This window comes from Carcharodon carcharias, chromosome 21 (assembly GCF_017639515.1).
Source record: "Carcharodon carcharias isolate sCarCar2 chromosome 21, sCarCar2.pri, whole genome shotgun sequence".
NCBI lineage: Eukaryota > Metazoa > Chordata > Chondrichthyes > Lamniformes > Lamnidae > Carcharodon > Carcharodon carcharias.
This window is the reverse complement of record NC_054487.1, coordinates 60,649,685-60,673,981: the sequence shown is the minus strand read 5'-3', so window position 1 is coordinate 60,673,981 and position 24,297 is coordinate 60,649,685. Positions and strand designations below refer to the sequence as shown.

At 42.3% G+C, this 24,297-nt stretch overlaps 1 protein-coding gene across 2 annotated transcripts in view; it reads left to right on the top strand.

Annotated features, from left to right (window-relative positions):
• nup107 (nucleoporin 107) overlaps positions 1–15,697 on the top strand; it is a 55,491-nt gene extending 39,794 nt beyond the window's left edge. For both annotated transcript variants that reach the window (XM_041216257.1, XM_041216258.1), the window contains exons 16-28: positions 31–176; positions 322–370; positions 2,838–2,907; positions 3,056–3,174; positions 3,720–3,758; positions 4,262–4,412; positions 6,121–6,233; positions 6,616–6,718; positions 8,268–8,428; positions 8,896–9,021; positions 9,103–9,216; positions 14,155–14,322; positions 15,306–15,697. In XM_041216257.1, coding sequence (XP_041072191.1) covers positions 31–176; positions 322–370; positions 2,838–2,907; positions 3,056–3,174; positions 3,720–3,758; positions 4,262–4,412; positions 6,121–6,233; positions 6,616–6,718; positions 8,268–8,428; positions 8,896–9,021; positions 9,103–9,216; positions 14,155–14,322; positions 15,306–15,413 — 1,467 coding nt within the window. In that variant the 3' untranslated portion in view covers positions 15,414–15,697. The remainder of the gene's footprint in view (positions 1–30; positions 177–321; positions 371–2,837; positions 2,908–3,055; positions 3,175–3,719; positions 3,759–4,261; positions 4,413–6,120; positions 6,234–6,615; positions 6,719–8,267; positions 8,429–8,895; positions 9,022–9,102; positions 9,217–14,154; positions 14,323–15,305) is intronic.
• Positions 15,698–24,297: the final 8,600 nt, after the last annotated feature.

Genomic DNA, 24,297 nt, shown 5'->3' with positions numbered 1-24,297 from the left:
AATGTGACAATAATTTATTATATATTGTAGCTCCTTTCAGTATGTGATACTTGGGAAGACTGTGTTTGGGCATACTTCAGGGTCATGGTGGACAGTCTCGTAGAACAAGAGATCCGTGCATTGAGTACTCCTGTGCGTGAATTAGAAGAGTTACCTAAGGAGTACACTGAAGCAAAGTAAGTATAACCTCAAAAGCTTTTCATGGGACATTGTAAAACAAATGAAGTGTGCTTTATGTTGTATGGAGTTTTCTTACATAGAAACATACAAATTAGAATTCTTTAAATCAAGTAAACACTAATTCTGTCTTGTACATTTCAGTTGGACACTAGAGGCAATATTTGAAGAGCTGCAAGCAACAGACAAAAAGGTAAGAGAAAACAAGATGAAATGTCCTTTTCCTTTTTAATCTGTTTTAAAGTACCTCTTTTAGTTAGGAATTTGTAGCAGCTAAGTATTTATGCAAGTGTATCTCATTTTCTGACTAGCACAGTCCAAGTAAGTTATGGAATGCAATTTGATCAGGTTTTCTACCTTTGAAACCTGGGATTAATTGATGCCCCATAGCTTATTTTTCAATATGGAAGCTTACAATTTTATATTTGAACTTGTTTTTCTACCAGTTTTAATATAAATAAATGGCCTAGGTGTCAGGAAAATAGTTACTTGATATAGGAAAGGAGACATTAGGAATGACTGAAAGCTTGCTGAAAGGAATTGGTCTGGAGGAGGCTTTTTAAAATAAGTGGTAAGAGATTTCAGGAGGAAATTCTAAAGTGTTAGACTATGGCAGCTGTGAGCTCTACCTGCTGCACAGGGATGAAGGGAGTTGAATACATAGAAGGTTCGACTCAGGAGCAGTGTTTGAGAGGAGAGATAGAACTTGAGATTGCAGCAGTAAGATGGATCACAATTTGTAGATGAGGACAAGAATTTTGAACTAGAAGGGACAAAGGGCTGCATGATGGTTTAACGTATTGGGGCGGCAATGTGATGTGGCGTGTAGTGATGAGACATGGGCAATGATTGGTGCTATTTAAGGTGTGCCATAACATGGAGCTGTTGACTGAAGGATGAATACACTCTTCTCCAAGCAAAAACTTCGAACAAAAAGTAGAGACTTGGCATGTGCATGTCCTAGTGACTGCCAGTGGATGACATTTCACAAATGTAGGGGAGATGGTCTTATGGGGAAATGAATTGCTTGGGGAGACTTGAAAAGCAAAAATAAATTCTACTAACATGGGATGAGGAAACTTGATTGGGATCACTATAAAGCACTTGCAATTTGGAATTTCTTTTAACAATGAATTTTTAGCACCCGATGATTGAGTTCACTCATTCACATTTAAGGGTTCTGATGCATATACTTGCCTAGCAAGAATGTAATATTGTTTGAATGTATTTTTATTAGCTGTAGATGTGACCATATCTATATTAAGATTGGCCTTTTGACGGTAAAAACCTGGCCTTGAAAGTGAATGGAAACCCAATTTTCTAAATATGAAGGTAGAGCATGGGTTATTTGCTTCCATGTCAAAATGGTGAAGGAAGCACAAGTTTATTTTTTTTTTTTAAAAGTGGCCCAGATCTTCCGTGGAGCGGCAATTGTCGTCTGATTGCTGCTCAACTCAAACTTTTTCATGCTTCGATGCTGCTCTGCATTTCTTGCCGTCTTCCGAGTCCAGCTTCTCCAGAAATACGGAGCGCAATGTCCCTTATAGAACTCCATTGCATTGCTATAGCATCGGGGGAAGATGAGACATGCCCCATTTTTACAGCACTAACTGCGTATGGTAAGTTTAAATGTCCAATGTGAATGATAGTGAATGGGTGAGTGGATGAATGAATGGGTAAATGGATAGGTGGGTGAGGTTAGTGGGCAGGGTGGCAGGTCAGTCGGTTGGGGGTGTTAGTCGGTGGGATCCAGTGGGGGAGCTGGGGGGGGGAGCGCTGAGGGTGCAGTGGGTTTAATATGCGTGATTGAGGGATCAGTTCTGTAGTTACCCAGGTGTTAGTCTAGGATTTTTCTGTCTAGCATTTCCTGGCTAACTATTCAGGTAAGTCTCACAGAACTGTATGAAGAGTTGAGACTTTTGTGGAGGGTCCAGGAGAGCAGGGGAATTGCCCATCAGAAATTGGTACTTCTTGGGTAATTCCCACTCAGGTTGCTGGTCCCAACGCGCATCTTCAGAGACTGGAAGATTTGGGCCGATATATCTTTAGTTAGTTAAGGATTAGAATACAAGAGAGATTGGGAAAGAACAAAGTAAAACAGAGTGAACAGGGATGGGTGTTTAAGAATAGGCACGTACTAAGGTTTAATATCTTAAATATAAATGAGAAACAAATGTGGAACCAGAATCAAAGTATTCATCATTTTATCTAGGTTTTCCATTTTATTTTTGAATTAAAGGGGAGCTTTTAGTTTGAAATGGTCACTAATAATGCTATCCAGAATCATAGATTGATATTGTACAAGAGGAGGCCATTCAGCCTATTGTACCTGGGCCATCCCTTGAAAGAGTTCTCCAGTTAATCCCACAGAATGTTATGATTGGTCACTGTTTCTATAATAAATAAATAATCTTTTATCCCCAGACTAGGATGATGGAGAATATATTTCGGGCAGAAGCTACTTTTCTTCCCCATAATTGGTTTGTTTTTGTTTATGAATAAGAATTTGAAAAAATGACAATGCAACTGCCTAATGTCAAGTAAAACAATTGGCACCAAAGGTGATACAGCATTAATGTGCATTAAATGGTGATATCAAATAATTATGTGTTCAAGCGATATTTATGTGAATGTTAAAACTAGTTTTTTTATCTTTGTAGCAAGTGTTGGAGGAGAATAAAGCTCATTACCACATTATTCAGAAATACATAATCTTGGGAGACATTGATGGTGAGTTTTTGTTTCAAATAAATTGAGTGGAAATAGTCAAGTATGTGTAGAGAGAAATTCTGACAGATTTTCTATAAATTGTATTATGATGCAAAATTTAAATTATGCCTTGTCCATCTGATGCAACGGTTTTTTTTGTGAATAATAGGTCTAATGGATGAATTTCAGGATTGGCTAGCAAAATGCAGATCTCTCCTTCCAGCACATCTCCTTCGATTCATGACTCATTTTGTGTTATTCCTGTGGAATTTGGGCCTACAGACAAAGGTTAACCTGTTTATTGGCATCCTAATGTTGCTTTGTGGAAAAAGTTTCTTATCAATGTGTTGGTACATAGGCATGCCTAAATTGAAAACCACATTTCAATTTATTTTGGATTTTAAGTTCAATAAAGCTTAGAATTAGATTTTAGATGAATTCCATCTGGTTAGCTAAGTACTAAACTGATAGTGAATACCATTTCCTCTCCTTGATTTTCATCAAACAACCTGACCAAAACTTGATGAAATTCATTGAGAATGAACAAGTTTGAGTAATGAATAGGTGCGTTACTAGAAAATGAAAAGAGCTAATGTCAACACCAATAGCCTACAACTAGTCTTTCTCATTTCTTCTACTTGAATTAAGTGAAAGAGTTGGAAATATAACTGTTATCCTGGAACAAATCTGGTTCAGTGTTTAAAGAGGACCTCTTCCTCTGTTAAATCCAGCTGGTAATGGAAAACTACCCCTTTCCTCTGTCTGCTTTCCACCCAAACACGTTAAAATCTACTTCAGATGATATTTGTTAAATGATGTTTTACTTCTTTCAGGAGGACGTTTGTACGGACATTCTAAAAACATACATAGAGGTAAGATGATTTAACTTTTTTTCCCAAATAACAGTTTAAACAAAAATACAATACTTCAGCTTTTCGTATTAATGCACATGCTGATGTAAATGTCTCTCATAATTTGACAAACTATTTCAATGATTTTGAGTTGGAGTAACTGCATTATAGTGATGTTTATGGCCATGTGTTTCTTCTGCTTTTTTGTCTCTTAGCAAGGCAAATTTGGCACATTATCAAAATGATTTTCCCAAATGAAGTAATGCAGACGGAAATCAATCTAAATGCACTAATTTTTTCTTCACTCAGTTTAGAAAAGGAATACACAACTGTCTACTAGTTATTTATTTCACTGTTGTAATTAAAAGCAACTTGTTTGAGACAAAATTTTTTAAGTCTGCCTTACTAGAAATGTAGCACCATGTGCTTTACTAAACCATGGAGATAAGTGGATGTCTTTCTTTACTGCATTACAATAAAATGTATCTTAAAATGTCATTAGTTTTGAATGTTGTCTTTTACAGCTTCTAATCAAAGCTAAGCACACGCAATTAATAGCATTTTATGTAAGCCACTTGCCCCCAGAGCTGGCTGTCGCTCAATATTCTTCATTTTTGGAGACTGTCACAGAGACTGAGCAACAGAAACTATGTCTAGATCTGGCAAGAGAGGCTGGTAAGGAAATATTCTAATTTATTGTCAGCCTGTAATGTTTAATTCATGTCAGAAGGATGCTTCTGACTCCAAAGGGATAAGTGAGCTTTTTGGGGCAAAGCATTTCTTTAGCAAGTTGCAAAAAGAATTTTGAAAATCCTGAGACCAAAAGTACATTACCAAAGGATGCTGATTCAGTACAATGCAAATTCGCCTTCATAAATAAGCTTCTGTATTAGCAAAATCTTATAAAGAGTTCTTTACATTTACCTTAGCTGAAAATTGAATGCAGTTCTTGTGTACTGGTTCTCAGAATGAAACCTTAGTCTTGACTCGCCTATAAAGATTAATGGACTGGCATTTCTTGAAAATTTGCATCGGAACAATGACATAATATTGATTTTTGCCTCAACAAGATGAAGGAAATTGGGGTGTAATTAATTCGTGCCCATTTTATACTACACCCTGATTTCCTCTAACTGATTCTGCAAATTTACCACAAATCTCTGCTACTCATTAATGTGACTCTGTCCTCGTGCAAGAATAGCTCACACGAATTTCCATGATTAATGCTTGTTCTTAATAATTGTAAACTTAGTCTAAAACCTTAGGTGCAACAGGACCAAAGTCATATTTCTGAAGTTTTATGGCTTACTTTATCCAGCATTTTTAAAATATATTCCTTCACTGAAACTTAATGTATTTTCTGTATCTTTATGACATCAGAATGATTTGTATTAAAATTTAAATGCATCCATGATATTTTCTGAAACATGTTGTACCTAAAATGTTTAATTGGTGTCAAGCGCTCTCTTTTCCATCATAGAGGGGGACTTGGGGATTGAGAGAATATAGAAGGGGAGAAACAGCTTGCAGTAATAGCACTTTTCATTACCCTAGGATACACCGCCCCCCACCCGGGTTGCACAATCAGTGAATTAATTTAATAAGGCCACTGTTGTAGGGTAGAAATGCATAGGAACCAACTTGTGCACAGCAAGGTCCCACAAACAGTAATGTGATAAATGAAAAATTAATCAGTTTCAGGTGACATTGGTTGAGGAACAGATGTTGCCCAGGACAGCAGGAGAACTCTCCTGCTGTTCGACAGATTGTGCCATTGTATCTGTCCTGAGGGGACAAAAGGGACTTTAAAACAAAGTTTTTAATTTGAAAGATGGTGCGTCTCTAATGAAACAGTGAAATGTCAGCATAGATTGTGTTCGAGTCTCTGAAGGGCAATTTGAAGCTACGACCTCGTGACTCTGCAAGCCAAGGATGACACCTGAATATGGTGTAATCTTTGCACTTTCCATTGGTCCCAATTGTTTACGCTTTATAAAGCCAATTTTTACATTCTGACAGATCAGGAAATTGCAGTATAATTAGTCTGAATTTTGGTGTAGCTTAACTGGTTATACCATTTCAGGAAATTTCGGATCAGTGTAAAAAATGCTAAATCAGATGCTGTGTTTTAGGGAATAAGGAAGTTATTTGTTTCTGAATTGAAACATGCAAAACATTAGAATTGTATTTTTGAAAGCATTTCACATATAGAATTAATAATTTTCTGTTTTCAAAATAGCTAAATGATTTACATTATTACATTGATGTGCAAATGCTGAATATGTTTAAAATGGAATTTTTAAAAATGTCATGTGCCTGAGAAACACATTTTTCTTGTATGAATATTTTTTAATTGGAATGTCTTTCCAATCTTATTCTGTAGGCCTTGATGTAGCAGCTGTGACCAAGTGTGTTGTAGAAAACATCCGGAAAAAGGATGCTGAAGAGTTTACTCACCATGACTTATCACCATCTCTGGATACTGCCACTACAAAAGTGAGTATAATTTTCTGCATGGATCTGCTATAACCTTTAATGATACTTAATGATAAAAGGCACTTCTGTTAATTGAAGAAATTTTGCCACCCCTTAATATGCAACCTAATTTTAGCAAGAACAAAATGGGATTTTGTGCTATATTTTTTTCAAAAGTTATTGTCTCCAACCTATTCTTTTAATGTAATTGTGCTGGATTGTGATTAATTTGGTGGAAGATTCCAACTAGTGTTTGAGATGTTAGTTTATGAAATACTTTGCTTTAAAAAATATTGGATTGACTGTGATACAAATGAATATTAAAGAAAAGTTTTAACAATAAAATTGGATGTTTATTTTTTGAATTTTGCTCGCTCAGTCAAATAACAGGTAACTTTTACAGGAAGATCGTATGAAGATTAATGTAATTGACTGGTTGGTGTTTGATCCTACACAAAGAGCAGAGGCACTGAAACAGAGCAATGCTATAATGAGGAAATTCTTGGGTATGTGGTTTTGTTTCATATATGGTTTTAAAAATTCAATAAACATTGTAATTACTTTTCTTTAAATGTGGATTTTATTTTCATGCTAAATGAAATCGATGAGATCCATTATCTATTAGATGAATGTAGCTTGGTAATCACTGATTTGAGATTAATGGCCATGTGTATTCACTGGCCTTGAAATTCAGTTGTGCAATGTCTTTTTTGCGGGCACTAAACAGCCTTGAATCTTCCAGTATGGCTGGTAAGAGGTGCACACTCATTGCAAGCTGGTAGTGTGCTACCTGTCATATTGGTGTAGGCAGATGCACTGGTATCGGTGGCACATAAGCAAATTAAGTTAACATCAGAATGTTATTTAAATTGCAGGATCTATTTTTTGATACTGATGTGCAACATGGCATCAGTGGCCACAGGCTGAACTTATGCAGCATAACATGGTGAACAATTAAGCAGACCAACATACTTGCTTGAATGTGGAGCTTGGAGAAGCAAGAATGTTCTTCCTGACACCGCCGCCCCCCCCCCCCATTAAAAGACTACAAACCTAGCCTGATCACCCACCCTTCCTCACTTTCCCAAAGGTTGCTACGAATCCAACAGTGGTCTGATCTTCAGTCATGATTTGCCAGCAGCTCTGTGCAGCTTGTTGAACTCCATTGAAATTAGGTCAAGGGCTCCCCAGCCCTCACCATTTGTAAAATTCCAGCACGTTCAACCCTGTGGGCTTGAGCAAGTAGATTAATGAGAAAATTGCTTGGTATGCTGCCACAGCTGAGATATTTTCCCTATTCTGTGAATGTATCAAAACATGTACAATAATACCAACTATTGAGTAGGATTTCTCCTTTCACTTTGTGTTCCTGAACAGACTTGCTTTTTGGATGTTCTATTATCAATGAGGTCTATTATATTTAATCTTTCACATTTTTTATTTTTAATTTTGGTTAGTAACAATCCTTTCAGTAGTTAAATTGGTAACTATGCTGAAATATAATTTCCTACAGAATACTGGTGAATATAGAGTTTAACTGTTTAGTAATATTGATATTGATCATCCAAACATTAAGATCAAAAATTATGAAGATCATCTTTTAATAATTATGAAATTGTTTCCCTATAAGTGGTTTAGATGAAAACATCCTGTTAGCTCATTTTATTTCACCTTTAAAATGTCAATTACAGTCTTCTAATTATTACAGTATCTAGCTGTCCCTTAATTTAATGTGTTGTATCCACCCTTCCTAGCATCTTGACCTAGCTGTTGATCACGCCTTGTTAAGAAGTACTTTGTGAAATTTGTTATAATTTGTCCATACCTGTAACTGAAAGCACCATTTCAGATTTATTCCATTTTGTGTCGAATATTATAAGGTCCCCTCTCAGAAATTTGATTTGGAGGCTGAGGACCCCTTACCTGTGGCATCATAGCTTGTAGGTGTGAGGTCAGAAAGAGGCAATGCAAGTGATTCTTCATGTACAGTGAACTAAGTAATGGGTAAATGTAACCTGTATTCTGTAATTCAAATGCTGTAATTTTGTTTTCTAGCTTCTAAGAAACATGAAGCAGCTAAAGAAGTGTTCAGCAAAATTCCACAGGATTCTATAGCTGAGGTGTACACAAGCTGGGAAGATTATGGAATGGATTTCATGCCTCCAGCAGAGGAAGAAAATGCTATCCGGGAACATTTGTGCATAAGGGCTTATCTGGTAAGGTTACAAGAGATAATTCCACAATCCTGCAGTGTCCATGCTTAGTGGAATGTAGAACAGAAATATGGTTGTTGTTGGAGTCCCAATCTCATGCTTTGAGTGTAGAATTATCCCTACAATTTTGAATGAAGGTTGATGATGGACCATCTTAGTTCAAAGTTATATGAACGTTTAATTAGCCAGCACCCCTAAAGATAAAATTTATGATTTCAGCCCATTGATGTAAAAAGAACCTGCTTGAATGTTTTGTATTCTGATGAATGTTCCCTTCTACTTTGCTCCATAGCTCAATTTTATAAATGTAAGTCTGCTATTTTTCAAATTTAACAATTCTAACAATCTTGCACCTGTGAAAACACCGTTTCATTTTCTCTTTTATTTGTATTGAAGAAAGTATGTTTATTTATGTATTCTCAATCTCTTGTTTTAACAAATTAAATTTTATAAATTATGCTCTTCTCCAGGAAGCTCATGAAACATTCAATAGATGGTTTAAATGGATGCAGTCTGCACCTCAAGAACCCACCATTTCTGCAAGCGCAAGTTTCACAGAGACAGTGGCTCATGAGCATAAACAGAAGAAATTCCAGGTTCAAAGTATATAAATTTCAGCTGTTGAAAAGTGTTTTCCTACACTTTTTTGGTATTAATGATTTTTTTTCTCCAAACAGAATGATTATAAGAGATGGAGTGATGATTTGGAAAGGCTCACCAATGAAGTAAAAGAGAAGATCTGTAATGTCTTGCTTTTTGTGAATGGAGGATGGTTGATTGACATTAGAGAGGTAAACTCAAAATGGAATATTAAGCCAAAACATTCTGTTTAGCTTAAAAAGTAAAGATCAAAAAGAAAGAATCTTATAGCATCTTTCATGTCCCTAAAACATCTGTTTTACAACCAGTGGATTACTTTTTCAGTACAGTCATTCTTCTGCAAAAAGCTAATTTGCATACAGCAAAGAAATGAATAACCAGGTAAGATTATTTTGGTTGGCTGTTGAGGAAGGAACAATGGTCAGCAGAATTTTCTGCAGAGTACCATAGAATATTTTGTGCGCCTGAACAGGCAGACAGATCCTCAGTGTTGCATTAAAGTATTCATCTAGATTATGTTCTCAAGTCCATAGTGGGGCCTGAGCATGTGAGCTGACTCAAAGGCAAGGGTGCTGCTAAGCTGACAATTCAATGTAGATGGAGAGTGGTGAAAGTGAATGTATTGCACTTTGAATAAAAGGCTTAGTTTGTATAAACAGTTGAATACCTTTTGTATAGATGGCTGTGGAAGTATGGGATACATGGCTGCTAATTCAAAGCTAGGGCCTTAAATCTAGACAAAGGAAGCTACAAAGGTCTGACGACAAATTGGCTGCGGTAGATTGGAAAACTACATTTAAAAAGTATAACGGTAGACAAGCAATGGCATTTAAAGAATTAATACATGGTTTACAACAAATTTTCATTCCTGTGAGGCACAAAATCCCAACAGGAAATATGATCCAACCATAGCTAACAAGATTGTATTAGATCAAAGGAAGAGGCTTATAAATTTGCCAAAAAAATAGTAAACCTGTGGAATGAGAGAATTTTAGAGTTCATTGAAGGAGGACCAAGAAATTAATAAAGGGAAAATAGCTTATGAAAGTAAACTAGTGAGAAACATAGACTGTAGATAGTTATGTAAAAAGGAAAAGATTATGGGCTTATGTGGGCTTATTAAAAACAGAGACAGGAGAATTTATAAGGGGGAGTAAGGAAATGGCAGAGAAACTAAACAAACACTTGTGTCTGTTTTCACGGAGGAAGATACAAAAACATCCGAGGTATACTTGAGAACCAAGGGACTAGTGATAATGAGGAACTGAGAGAAATTGATATTTGTAAAAATAAAAGTAGGACTGGGGAAATTAATGGGACTAGAAGCTGATAAAAACCCTTGGACCTGACGATCTACATTGCAGAGTGTTGAAAGAGGTGGCTGTAGAGCTAGTGTTTGCATTGGTGGTCATTTTCCAAATTCTATAGATTCGGGAATGCTTCCTGCAGATTGGAAGGTTGCCACTATTTAAGAAAGGAGGGAGAGAAAAGCGGCATACAGATCCACAACTCTTTCTCCAGTACATCGATGATTGCTTTGGTGCCACTTCATGCTCTCGTCTGGACCTGGGAAAATTTATTAATTTTGCTTTCAATTTCCACCCCTCCATCATTTTCACATGGTCCATCACTGACACTTCCCTTCCCTTCCTTGACCTCTCTATCTCAATTTCTGGTGATCGACTGTCCACCAATATTCGTTACAAGCCCACCGACTCCCACAGCTACCTCGGCTACAACTCCTCACACCCTGCTTCCTGTAAGGACTCCATCCCATTCTCTCAGTTCCTTCGCCTCTGTCACATCTGTTCCGATGATGCCACTTTCCAAAACAGTTCTTCTGACATGTCTTCCTTCTTTCTTAACCGAGGTTTTCCACCCACAGTGGTTGACAGGGCCCTCAACTGTGTCTGGCTCATATCCCGTGCATTTGCCGTCACACCTTCCTCTCCCTCCCAGAACCATGATAAGGTCCCTCTTGTCCTCACTTATCACCCCACCAGCCTCCGCATTCAAAGGATCACCCTCCGCCATTTCCGCCAACTCCAGCATGATGCCACCTCCAAACACATCTTCCGTTCACCCCCCGACAGCATTTCGTAGGACACTCTGGTCCACTCCTCCATCGCCCCCTACACCTCAACCCCCTCCCACAGCACCTTCCTATGCAACCACAGAAGGTGTAACACCTGCCCCTTTACTCTTCTCTCCCCCCCCCCTCACCTTCCAAGGGCCCAAATACTCCTTTCGAGTGAAGCAGCACTTCACTTGCGCTTCCCTCAATTTAGTCTACTGCATTCACTGCTCCCAATTTAGTCTCCTCTACATAGGAGAGACCAAATGCAAACTGGGTGACCGCTTTGCAGAACACCTTCGGTCTGTCCGCAAGCATGACCGAGACTTTCCTGTCGCTTGCCATTTCAACACATCACCCTGCTATCATGCCCACTTGTCTATCCTTGGCCTGCTGCAATGTTCCAGTGAAGCCTGATTAGGCACTTTACAGCCTTCCGGACTTAACATTAAATTCAACAACTTCAGATCACGAACTCTCTCCTCCATCCTCACCCCCTTTTTTTTTCTTATTAATTTTTTTAATATATTCTTTTCCCACCTATTCCTATTATTTTTAAAATGTATTTCCATCCATTGTTTTATCTCCACCTTTTAGCTTATTTTGATCCCTTCCCCCCCCCACCCTACTCCCACTAGGGCCATCTGTCACTTGCTCATTCTGCTTTCTACCCTTAATGTCACCATTAGCACATCCTTTAGCTAACATCAGCCCCGTCAACACCCCTTTGACCTTTTGTTCATGTTGGCAATCTCTCTTTGCTTCCACGTATCACTGGCCCTCAATCCAGCTCCACCTGTCCCACCCCCCTTAAACAGCTTATATTTCACCATATTTCTATTTCTCTTTAGCTCTGATGAAGAGTCATACGGACTCGAAGCGTTAACTCTGTCTTCCTCTCCACAGATGCTATTAAATCTGCTGAGTTTTTCCAGCAATTTTTGTTTTTGTGGCACACAGACCTGTTAGCCTAACATCAGTAGCAGGCAAAATGCTAAAACCTATTAGAAAATATGTGAATCGCCTTCTTCTGCTCCTATTTCCTATGTATATCAAGAGAGATGTCTTGGTCATTTATTAGCTAAATGGTCAAGGTCACAAATGACAACTGAAGACTTGTACTCCAGAACTTACTGTGCCCCTAGCCAAGCTGTTCCAGTACAACTACAACACTGGCATTTACCTGGCAATGTGGAAAATTGTGGAAAACACAAAAAGCTGGACAAATTCAACCCGATCAATTACCGCCCCATCCGCTCCCCATCATTAGTAAAGTATTGGAACGGGTCATCAACAGTGCTATCAAGTGACTTAGTAATAACCTGCTCCTTGACGCTCAGTGTGGTTTCCGCCAGGGTCACAGCTTCTGACCTCTTACAGCCTTGGTTCAAACATGGACAAAGAGCTGAACTCCAGAGGTGAGGTGAGAGCAACTGCCCTTGGCATCAAGGCAGCATTTGACCGAGTGTGGCATCAAGCAGCCCTGGCAAAACTGGAGTCAATGGGAATCAGGGGGAAAACTCTCTGCTGATTGGATTCATACCTAGCACAAAGGAAGATGGTTGCGGTTGTTGGACATCAATCTTCAGTTCCAGGACATCACTGCAGGAGTTCCTCACGGTGGTGTCCTAGGTCCAACCATCTTCAGCTATTTCGTCAATGACCTTCCTTCCATCATAAGGTCAGAAGTGGGGATGTTCGCTGATGAATACGCAATGTTCCACACCTTGGATATTGAAACAGTTCATGTCCAAATGCAGCAAGACCTGGACAATATCCCGGCTTGGGCTGACAAGCAGCAAGTAACTTTCGCGCTACACAAGTGGCAGGCATTGACCACTCAAAAAGAGAGAATCTAACCGTCGCCCCTTGACATTCAGTGGCATTACCATTGCTGAATCCCCCCACTATCAACATCCTGGGGGTTACCATTGACCAGAAATTGAATTGGACTATCCACATAAATACTCGCTACAAGAGCAGCTCAGCAGCTAAGAATCCTGCAGCGAGTAACTTGCCTCCTGACTCCCTAAAGCTTGCCCACCACCTACAAGGCACAAGTCAGGAGTGTGATGGAATATTCTCCACTTGCCTGGATGAGTGCAGCTTCAACAATGCTCAAGAAACTTGACACCATTCAGGACAAAGCAGCCCGCTTGATTGGCACTCTCTCCACCACCGACACATAGTGGCAGCAGTGTGTACCATCTACAAGATGCACTGCAGGAATTCACCAAGGTTCCTTCGACAGCACCTTCCAAACCCTTGACCACTACCATCTAGAAAGGACAAGGGCAGCAGATAGATGGGAACACCATCTGGAGGTTCCCCTCCAAGTTACCATCCTGACTTGGAAATATATTGTCGTTCCTTCACTGTCGCTGGGTCAAAATCCTGGAACTCTCTCCCTAACAGCACTGCGTGTTCCTAAACCACAGGGCTGCAGTGGTTCAAGAAGGCAGCGCACCACCACCTTCAGGGGCAATTAAGGATGGGCAATAAATGCTGGCCTAGCCAGCGACGTCCACATCCCATGAACGAATAAATAAAAGAATGGTGGAGCAGATTCAGTGGACCTCATTTGTCTACTCCTATTTCTTCTGCTCTTACCATTTCATGACAGTTTTCATGTTTCATTTCTTCATTGAACTTTTTGAACATCAACCCTTCTTTCCAGTTTTTTATAAAGCTGATTTACTAACAACTCCAGCTGTTATCTGCTTCTATGACAGAATTCAGCACTCCTCTTCTTCATCTGCTGCTCCCCTGTGTTTTTCAATTCTATTAAGGGGCTAGTTTATCTTCCACCTTCCTGTTCTGATGAAATATTAAACTATTTTTTCCTTCAAATACTAACTGGTCCACTGTGTGTATTTCCAGCATTTTCTGTTTTTGTTAATATAGTGATTACTGGCTTTAGTGACCCAAGAGAATTATTGGTTCAACAAGTGAGAAAAATAGCTAAATTTCACCTAGCATTCCAGACGAAATGTTGTAGTTAATAGGCAGCAGTTTAAATGTTCTAAAGTCAACTGAAGTATTTACTGTGATCCAGGACACCGATGAAGATGCTGAACGCAGTCACCAGTTGAGCTTATTACGCCAGCTGTGCCTACCAATGATGTGCTTCCTGCTTCACACAGTACTGCATAGCACCAAACAGTACCAGCAATGCTTAAAACTGGCTGATGTCATTGCATCAGAACAACACAAGCTTTATCAAGTAAGTTGCATACAGAGATTTGCTATCCATTTAGAATTTATGTTTAAAGATAATTTTATTTGTAGGATTCCTTATTAAATCATGAATGATTTGAATATGCTACAAATGCAACTGGAGTGAATTTTTATCAGTCGTGATATTTTAAAATGTTATTCAAATCAAGGTGAAGGACCTTTTGCTGTTGGCTGAAGCTTGCTGTTCCATGACCCAATTTTAAAATATGTTTAGGAGTCCCTAAAGGCTTTTGAAATATTTCATCCAATGGCTAAAATGATTTAGCACATTAACGTGTGTGACTTTGGTGAATATGGCAGACCGGCTTAAGGGATCATCCCCAGTTGTGTAAGGAATGCGTATGTTTTTAAAAGAACCTCTTTGGGTGAGCTCATGTGAAAAAGGTGATTATTATCAATGACATGAAGAATTGACTCAGGAAATTTTAATATTTAATTATAGTTTGTTTACAAAATCAACAGTACTATAATTTTTCTGAATTTATTAATGTTGATTTGGCAACAACAGTGTTTCATTTAAGATATTCTAATGCAGTAGAATCATAGAATGCTTACAGGACAGAAGGTGGCTTATTCATCCCATCGTGTCTGTGCTGGCTTTTTGAGGTACACAGCTAGTTCCACTCCCTTGTCTATAACCCCGTAACCCTGCAACTTTTTTCCTCCCTCACTTTTTATGTCAGGAAATTATGCACATCAGGACGGAAGCTAAAAAAGTGAAAATAATCTCTTTAAGAAAGGTGAAAATTTTAAAACAAAAATATAATAATGGCTATCACTTCATGATCAATAACATCTTTTTCAATGAAAACTCTATTAGTTCAGGAATCCTTGACTTCTGATGTTGCCATGATAGTGAATGTAAAATGTGATGTGTAGATTTTATGTTGAAGGACAAAATGCAATTAATTATGGTGTAAAACTCTTGAGCTTGATTTAAAGATTTTTTTTGCTTTTTCCATACAACAGGTATTTTCCAAAGAGGAAATGACAAAATTTTTACGTTTGCTGAGAGAGTCATCACTCATGCTATTGGATCAGAACCTTGATCCCTTGGGATATGAATTACAGCCCTAGCGAATATCTAAAATAGTTGAAAGGCTATGATTCTATCAAATAAAGATCAGTAATTTGCAGCCTTCTTTAGGGACAATTCCCTCTTCCCACCAGCCTTTACCCTGACTTCTGTTTCAGAAGGTTGAAGTTTGTTTAGCAGGAAAATGGCGATATGTGGATTTACAATTTTATTGAAAGTTTGTAATTTTTTGTACAAAAGTCTTTTTCAGCCTAAAGCAGTACGTCAGCTGCAGTACTCCTATTTTGTAATTATTGCAAGCCAATAAAGTGGAAAAGTTTCAAAATTGTGTTGATGGAATCATCCCTGTTGTTCTTCCGTCATTAAAAATATCCCTTGAATTCTGAAAATCACTGATTCCATACATTGAACACATTGGCAAATCAGTAAGATACAATTTGATAATTCCATTAATTGCACTATTAGTCAGCTTTCTAATTATCTAAATTTTCAATTACTTTAATATAGCCAGGCATGTTTATATCTAAAGAGATAAAAACAAAAAACTGCGGATGCTGGAAATCCAAAACAAAAACAGAATTACCTGGAAAAACTCAGGAGGTCTGGCAGCATCGGCGGAGAAGAAAAGAGTTGACGTTTTGAGTCCTCATGACCCTTCAACAGAACTGAGTGAATCTTAGGAAAGAAGTGAAATATAAGCTGGTTTAAGGTGGGGGCGAGAGAAGTGGGGGGGGGTGGGGGGGGGGGGGGGTGGTTGGGGGTGGTGGTGTGGTTGTAGGGACAAGCAAACAGTGATAGGAGCAGATAATCAAAAGATGTCACAGACAAAAGAACACAGGCGTTGAAGGTGGTTATATTATCTAAACGAGTGTGCTAATTAAGAAAGGATGGTAGGGCACTCAAGGTACAGCTCTAGTGGGGGTGGGGTGGAAAGGCTAGCAGGGCATAAAAGATTTAAAAATAATGGAAATAGGTGGGAAAAGAAAAATCTATATAAATGGCAAGGGACAGGGAGGTTTGGGTCATGCTTGCGGACAGACCGCAGGTGTTCTGCAAAACGGTCATCCAGTTTATGTTTGGTCTCTCCAATGTAGAGGAGACCATATTGGGAGCAACGAATGCAGTAGACTTAAGTTGGGGGAAATGCAAGTGAAATGCTGCTTCACTTGAAAGGAGTGATTGGGCCCTTGGATGGTGAGGTGGGAGGAAGTGAAGGCAGGTGTTGCATCTTTTGCGTGGGCATGGGGAGGTGCCATAGGTAGGGGTTGAGGAGTAGGGGGTGATGGAGGAGTGGACCAGGGTGTCCCGGAGGGAATGATCCCTACGGAATGCTGCTGGGGGGAGGGGGGGCGGGTGAAGGGAAGATGTGTTTGGTGGTGGCATCATGCTGGAGTTGGCGGAGGATGATCCTTTGAATGCGGAGGCTGGTGGGGTGACAAGGGAGACCCTATCAAGTTTCTGGGAGGGAGGAGAAGGCGTGAGGGTGGATGCGCGGGAGATGGGCCGGACACGGTTCAGGGCCCTGTCAACCACCGTGGGTGGAAAACCTCGGTTAAGGAAGAAGGAGGACAGGTCAGAGGAACTGTTTTTGAAGGTAGCATCATCAGGACAGATGCAACAGAGGCGAAGGAACTGAAAGAATGGAATGGAGTCCTTACAGAAAGCAGGGTGTGAGGAGCTGTAGTCGAGGCAGCTGTGGGAGTCAGTAGGCTTGTAATGGATATTGGTGGAGAGTCTATCACCAGAGATTGAGACAGAGAGGTCAAGGAAGCGAAGGGAAGTGTCAGAGATGGACCCTGTGAAAAAGGAGGGGTGGAGATTGGAAGCAAAATTAATAAATTTTTCCAAGTCCTGACGAGAGCATGAAGCAGCACCGAAGTAATCATCGATGTACCAGAGAAAGAGTTGTGGAAGGGGGCCGGAGTAGGACTGGAACAAGGAATGTTCCACATACCCCATAGAGAGACAGGCATAGCTGGAGCTCATGCGGGTACCCATAGCCACACCTTTTATTTGGAGGAAGTGAGAGGAGTTAAAGGAGAAATTATTCAATGTGAGATCAAGTTCAGCCAGACGGAGGAGAGTAGTGGTGGATGGGGATTGTTTGGGCCTCTGTTCGAGGAAGAAGCTAAGGGCTCTCAAACCATCCTGGTGGGGGATGGAGGTGTAGAGGGATTGGACGTCCATGGTGAAGAGGAAGCGGTTGGGGCCAGTGAACTGGAAATTGTTGATGTGACGTAAGGTGTCAGAGGCATCACGGATGTAGGTGGGAAGGGACTGGACAAGGGGAGACAGAAGGGAGTCAAGATAACGAGAAATGAGTTCCGTGGGGCAGGAGCAAGCTGACACAATTGGTCTACCGGGACAGTTCTGTTTCTGGATTTTGGGTAGGAGGTAGAAGCGGGCCGTCCGAGGTTGGGCGACTATCAGGTTGGAAGCTGTGGGAGGAAGAACTCCAGAGGAGATGAGGTCGGTGACAGTCCTGGAAACAATGGCTTGATGTTCAGTGGTGGGGTCATGGTCCAGGGAGAGGTAGTAGGAATTGTCTGCGAGTTGACGCTCATCCTCCGTGAGGTAGAGGTCAGTGCGCCAGATAACAACAGCACCACCCTTGTCAGCGGGTTTGATGACAATGTTGGGGTTGGACCTAAGAGAACAGAGTGCAGTAAGTTCAGAGAGAGAGACAGATTAGAATGGGTGAGAGGAGCAGAGAAATTGAGACGACTAATGTCGCACCGACAGTTCTCAATGAACAGATCAAGAGAAGGTAAGAATCCAGAGGGAGGGGTCCAGGTGGAGGGAGAATATTGGAGGTGGGTAAAAGGATCCGTTGAACGGGGAGAGGACTCCTGCCCAAAGAATTGAGCACGGAGACGAAGACGGCGGAAGAAGAGTTCAGCATCGTGCCGAGCCCGAAATTCATTGAGATGAGGGCGTAAGGGTATGAAACTAAGTCCTTTGCTGAGCACTGAATGTTCAGCGTTGAAGAGGGGAAGGTCAGGGGGTATAGTGAATACACGGCCAGGGCTGGGATTGGAAGATTGGGTGGGGACGGAGGGACAGGCAGGGGTGGAGGGTCCTAGATGGGTGTTGGTGTCGATGAGTTGTTGGAGCTTGTGTTGCTTAGCACTTGAAAGAAAGAGAAAAAGTTTCTTGTTGAGGCGTCGGATGAGACGAAGAATAAAATGAAACTGGGGGCATGCGCAGCTTTGAAAAAGGGTACGGCGGTGCTGCTGGAGGGAGAGGCCGAGTGTGTTCATATGGCGGCGCGTGGCACTGAGTGTGGATCTCAAAATGTGACAGGAACAGCAGTCCAAGAAACGTTTTATGTCCCAGAGATACCTATAATCCTGGATGGGTTCGAAACAAGAGGGATGGAATTTCAGTTGAAATCCATGTGGGGTAAGTTGGAGATGGAGACAGTCACTGAGAAAGGAGATATGGCTGTGAAAGCGGGTTTTAGTAAACACCTTGTCAAACACCAGGAGAGAAATGGAAAGCAATGAAGGTGAACAAGGCAAAAGAGAGATACGGAAATCTTGTCGCAGAGAGGAACAGAACTTCTTCAAGGTAGGCATTCCTTGAAGAGCAGTGGCAGTCAATTAAACACAGAGATAAAAACAAAAAACTGCGGATGCTGGAAATCCAAAACAAAAACAGAATTACCTGGAAAAACTCAGCAGTTCTGGCAGCATCGATGGAGAAGAAAAGAGCTGACGTTTTGAGTCCGCATGACCTTTCAACAGAACTGAGTGAATCTTAGGAAAGGAGTGAAATATAAGCTGGTTTAAGGTGGGGGGGGAGAGAAGTGGGGGCAGGGGTGGTGTTGTTGTAGGGACAAGCAAACAGTGACAGGAGCAGATAATCAAAAGATGTCAAGACAAAAGAACAAAAGAACACAGAGGCGTTGAAGGTGGTGATATTATCTAAACGAATGTGCTAATTAAGAATGGATGGTAGGGCACTCAAGGTACAGCTCAAGTGGAGGTGGGGTGGAAAGGCTAGCAGGGCATAAAAGATTTAAAAATAATGGAAATAGGTGGGAAAAGAAAAATCTATATAAATTATTGGAAGAAACAAAAGGAAGGGGGAAGAAACAGAAAGGGGGCGGGGATGGAGGAGGGAGTTCAAGATCTAAAGTTGTTGAATTTAATATTCAGTCCGGAAGGCTGTAAAGTGCCTAGTCGGAAGATGAGCCGCTGTTCCTCCAGTTTGCGTTGGGCTTCAGTGGAACAATGCAGCAAGCCAAGGACAGACATGTGGGCAAGACAGCAGGGTGGAGTGTTAAAATGGCAAGCGACAGGGAGGTTTGGGTCATTCTTGCGGACAGACCGCAGGTGTTCTGCAAAGTGGTCACCCAGTTTACATTATTATCTTTCCAATGTAGAGGAGACCGCATTGGGAGCAACGAATGCAGTAGACTAAGTTGGGGGAAATGCAAGTGAAATGCTGCTTCACTTGAAAGGAGTGATTGGACCCTTGGATGGTGAGGTGGGAGGAAGCGAAGGGGCAGGTGTTGCATCTTTTGTGTGGGCATGGGGAGGTGCCATAGGTAGGGGTTGAGGAGTAGGGGGTGATGGAGGAGTGGACCAGGGTGTCCCGGAGGGAATGATCCCTACAGAATGCCGCTGGGGGTGGGGGGGGGGTGAAGGGAAGATGTGTTTGGTGGTGGCATCATGCTGGAGTTGGCAGAGGATGATCCTTTGAATGCAGAGGCTGGTGGGGTGACAAGGGAGACCCTATCAAGTTTCTGGGAGGGAGGAGAAGGCGTGAGGGTGGATGCGCGGGAGATGGGCCGGACACGGTTCAGGGCCCTGTCAACCACCGTGGGTGGAAAACCTCGGTTAAGGAAGAAGGAGGACAGGTCAGAGGAACTGTTTTTGAAGGTAGCATCATCAGGACAGATGCAACAGAGGCGAAGGAACTGAAAGAATGGAATGGAGTCCTTACAGAAAGCAGGGTGTGAGGAGCTGTAGTCGAGGCAGCTGTGGGAGTCGGTAGGCTTGTAATGGATATTGGTGGAGAGTCTATCACCAGAGATTGAGACAGAGAGGTCAAGGAAGCGAAGGGAAGTGTCAGAGATGGACCCTGTGAAAAAGGAGGGGTGGAGATTGGAAGCAAAATTAATAAATTTTTCCAAGTCCTGACGAGAGCATGAAGCAGCACCGAAGTAATCATCGATGTACCAGAGAAAGAGTTGTGGAAGGGGGCCGGAGTAGGACTGGAACAAGGAATGTTCCACATACCCCATAGAGAGACAGGCATAGCTGGAGCTCATGCGGGTACCCATAGCCACACCTTTTATTTGGAGGAAGTGAGAGGAGTTAAAGGAGAAATTATTCAATGTGAGATCAAGTTCAGCCAGACGGAGGAGAGTAGTGGTGGATGGGGATTGTTTGGGCCTCTGTTCGAGGAAGAAGCTAAGGGCTCTCAAACCATCCTGGTGGGGGATGGAGGTGTAGAGGGATTGGACGTCCATGGTGAAGAGGAAGCGGTTGGGGCCAGTGAACTGGAAATTGTTGATGTGACGTAAGGTGTCAGAGGCATCACGGATGTAGGTGGGAAGGGACTGGACAAGGGGAGACAGAAGGGAGTCAAGATAACGAGAAATGAGTTCCGTGGGGCAGGAGCAAGCTGACACAATTGGTCTACCGGGACAGTTCTGTTTCTGGATTTTGGGTAGGAGGTAGAAGCGGGCCGTCCGAGGTTGGGCGACTATCAGGTTGGAAGCTGTGGGAGGAAGAACTCCAGAGGAGATGAGGTCGGTGACAGTCCTGGAAACAATGGCTTGATGTTCAGTGGTGGGGTCATGGTCCAGGGAGAGGTAGTAGGAATTGTCTGCGAGTTGACGCTCATCCTCCGTGAGGTAGAGGTCAGTGCGCCAGATAACAACAGCACCACCCTTGTCAGCGGGTTTGATGACAATGTTGGGGTTGGACCTAAGAGAACAGAGTGCAGTAAGTTCAGAGAGAGAGACAGATTAGAATGGGTGAGAGGAGCAGAGAAATTGAGACGACTAATGTCGCACCGACAGTTCTCAATGAACAGATCAAGAGAAGGTAAGAATCCAGAGGGAGGGGTCCAGGTGGAGGGAGAATATTGGAGGTGGGTAAAAGGATCCGTTGAACGGGGAGAGGACTCCTGCCCAAAGAATTGAGCACGGAGACGAAGACGGCGGAAGAAGAGTTCAGCATCGTGCCGAGCCCGAAATTCATTGAGATGAGGGCGTAAGGGTATGAAACTAAGTCCTTTGCTGAGCACTGAATGTTCAGCGTTGAAGAGGGGAAGGTCAGGGGGTATAGTGAATACACGGCCAGGGCTGGGATTGGAAGATTGGGTGGGGACGGAGGGACAGGCAGGGGTGGAGGGTCCTAGATGGGTGTTGGTGTCGATGAGTTGTTGGAGCTTGTGTTGCTTAGCACTTGAAAGAAAGAGAAAAAGTTTCTTGTTGAGGCGTCGGATGAGACGAAGAATAAAATGAAACTGGGGGCATGCGCAGCTTTGAAAAAGGGTACGGCGGTGCTGCTGGAGGGAGAGGCCGAGTGTGTTCATATGGCGGCGCGTGGCACTGAGTGTGGATCTCAAAATGTGACAGGAACAGCAGTCCAAGAAACGTTTTATGTCCCAGAGATACCTATAATCCTGGATGGGTTCGAAACAAGAGGGATGGAATTTCAGTTGAAATCCATGTGGGGTAAGTTGGAGATGGAGACAGTCACTGAGAAAGGAGATATGGCTGTGAAAGCGGGTTTTAGTAAACACCTTGTCAAACACCAGGAGAGAAATGGAAAGCAATGAAGGTGAACAAGGCAAAAGAGAGATACGGAAATCTTGTCGCAGAGAGGAACAGAACTTCTTCAAGGTAGGCATTCCTTGAAGAGCAGTGGCAGTCAATTAAACACAGAGATAAAAACAAAAAACTGCGGATGCTGGAAATCCAAAACAAAAACAGAATTACCTGGAAAAACTCAGCAGTTCTGGCAGCATCGATGGAGAAGAAAAGAGCTGACGTTTTGAGTCCGCATGACCTTTCAACAGAACTGAGTGAATCTTAGGAAAGGAGTGAAATATAAGCTGGTTTAAGGTGGGGGGGGAGAGAAGTGGGGGCAGGGGTGGTGTTGTTGTAGGGACAAGCAAACAGTGACAGGAGCAGATAATCAAAAGATGTCAAGACAAAAGAACAAAAGAACACAGAGGCGTTGAAGGTGGTGATATTATCTAAACGAATGTGCTAATTAAGAATGGATGGTAGGGCACTCAAGGTACAGCTCAAGTGGAGGTGGGGTGGAAAGGCTAGCAGGGCATAAAAGATTTAAAAATAATGGAAATAGGTGGGAAAAGAAAAATCTATATAAATTATTGGAAGAAACAAAAGGAAGGGGGAAGAAACAGAAAGGGGGCGGGGATGGAGGAGGGAGTTCAAGATCTAAAGTTGTTGAATTTAATATTCAGTCCGGAAGGCTGTAAAGTGCCTAGTCGGAAGATGAGCCGCTGTTCCTCCAGTTTGCGTTGGGCTTCAGTGGAACAATGCAGCAAGCCAAGGACAGACATGTGGGCAAGACAGCAGGGTGGAGTGTTAAAATGGCAAGCGACAGGGAGGTTTGGGTCATTCTTGCGGACAGACCGCAGGTGTTCTGCAAAGTGGTCACCCAGTTTACATTATTATCTTTCCAATGTAGAGGAGACCGCATTGGGAGCAACGAATGCAGTAGACTAAGTTGGGGGAAATGCAAGTGAAATGCTGCTTCACTTGAAAGGAGTGATTGGACCCTTGGATGGTGAGGTGGGAGGAAGCGAAGGGGCAGGTGTTGCATCTTTTGTGTGGGCATGGGGAGGTGCCATAGGTAGGGGTTGAGGAGTAGGGGGTGATGGAGGAGTGGACCAGGGTGTCCCGGAGGGAATGATCCCTACAGAATGCCGCTGGGGGTGGGGGGGGGGTGAAGGGAAGATGTGTTTGGTGGTGGCATCATGCTGGAGTTGGCAGAGGATGATCCTTTGAATGCAGAGGCTGGTGGGGTGACAAGGGAGACCCTATCAAGTTTCTGGGAGGGAGGAGAAGGCGTGAGGGTGGATGCGCGGGAGATGGGCCGGACACGGTTCAGGGCCCTGTCAACCACCGTGGGTGGAAAACCTCGGTTAAGGAAGAAGGAGGACAGGTCAGAGGAACTGTTTTTGAAGGTAGCATCATCAGGACAGATGCAACAGAGGCGAAGGAACTGAAAGAATGGAATGGAGTCCTTACAGAAAGCAGGGTGTGAGGAGCTGTAGTCGAGGCAGCTGTGGGAGTCGGTAGGCTTGTAATGGATATTGGTGGAGAGTCTATCACCAGAGATTGAGACAGAGAGGTCAAGGAAGCGAAGGGAAGTGTCAGAGATGGACCCTGTGAAAAAGGAGGGGTGGAGATTGGAAGCAAAATTAATAAATTTTTCCAAGTCCTGACGAGAGCATGAAGCAGCACCGAAGTAATCATCGATGTACCAGAGAAAGAGTTGTGGAAGGGGGCCGGAGTAGGACTGGAACAAGGAATGTTCCACATACCCCATAGAGAGACAGGCATAGCTGGAGCTCATGCGGGTACCCATAGCCACACCTTTTATTTGGAGGAAGTGAGAGGAGTTAAAGGAGAAATTATTCAATGTGAGATCAAGTTCAGCCAGACGGAGGAGAGTAGTGGTGGATGGGGATTGTTTGGGCCTCTGTTCGAGGAAGAAGCTAAGGGCTCTCAAACCATCCTGGTGGGGGATGGAGGTGTAGAGGGATTGGACGTCCATGGTGAAGAGGAAGCGGTTGGGGCCAGTGAACTGGAAATTGTTGATGTGACGTAAGGTGTCAGAGGCATCACGGATGTAGGTGGGAAGGGACTGGACAAGGGGAGACAGAAGGGAGTCAAGATAACGAGAAATGAGTTCCGTGGGGCAGGAGCAA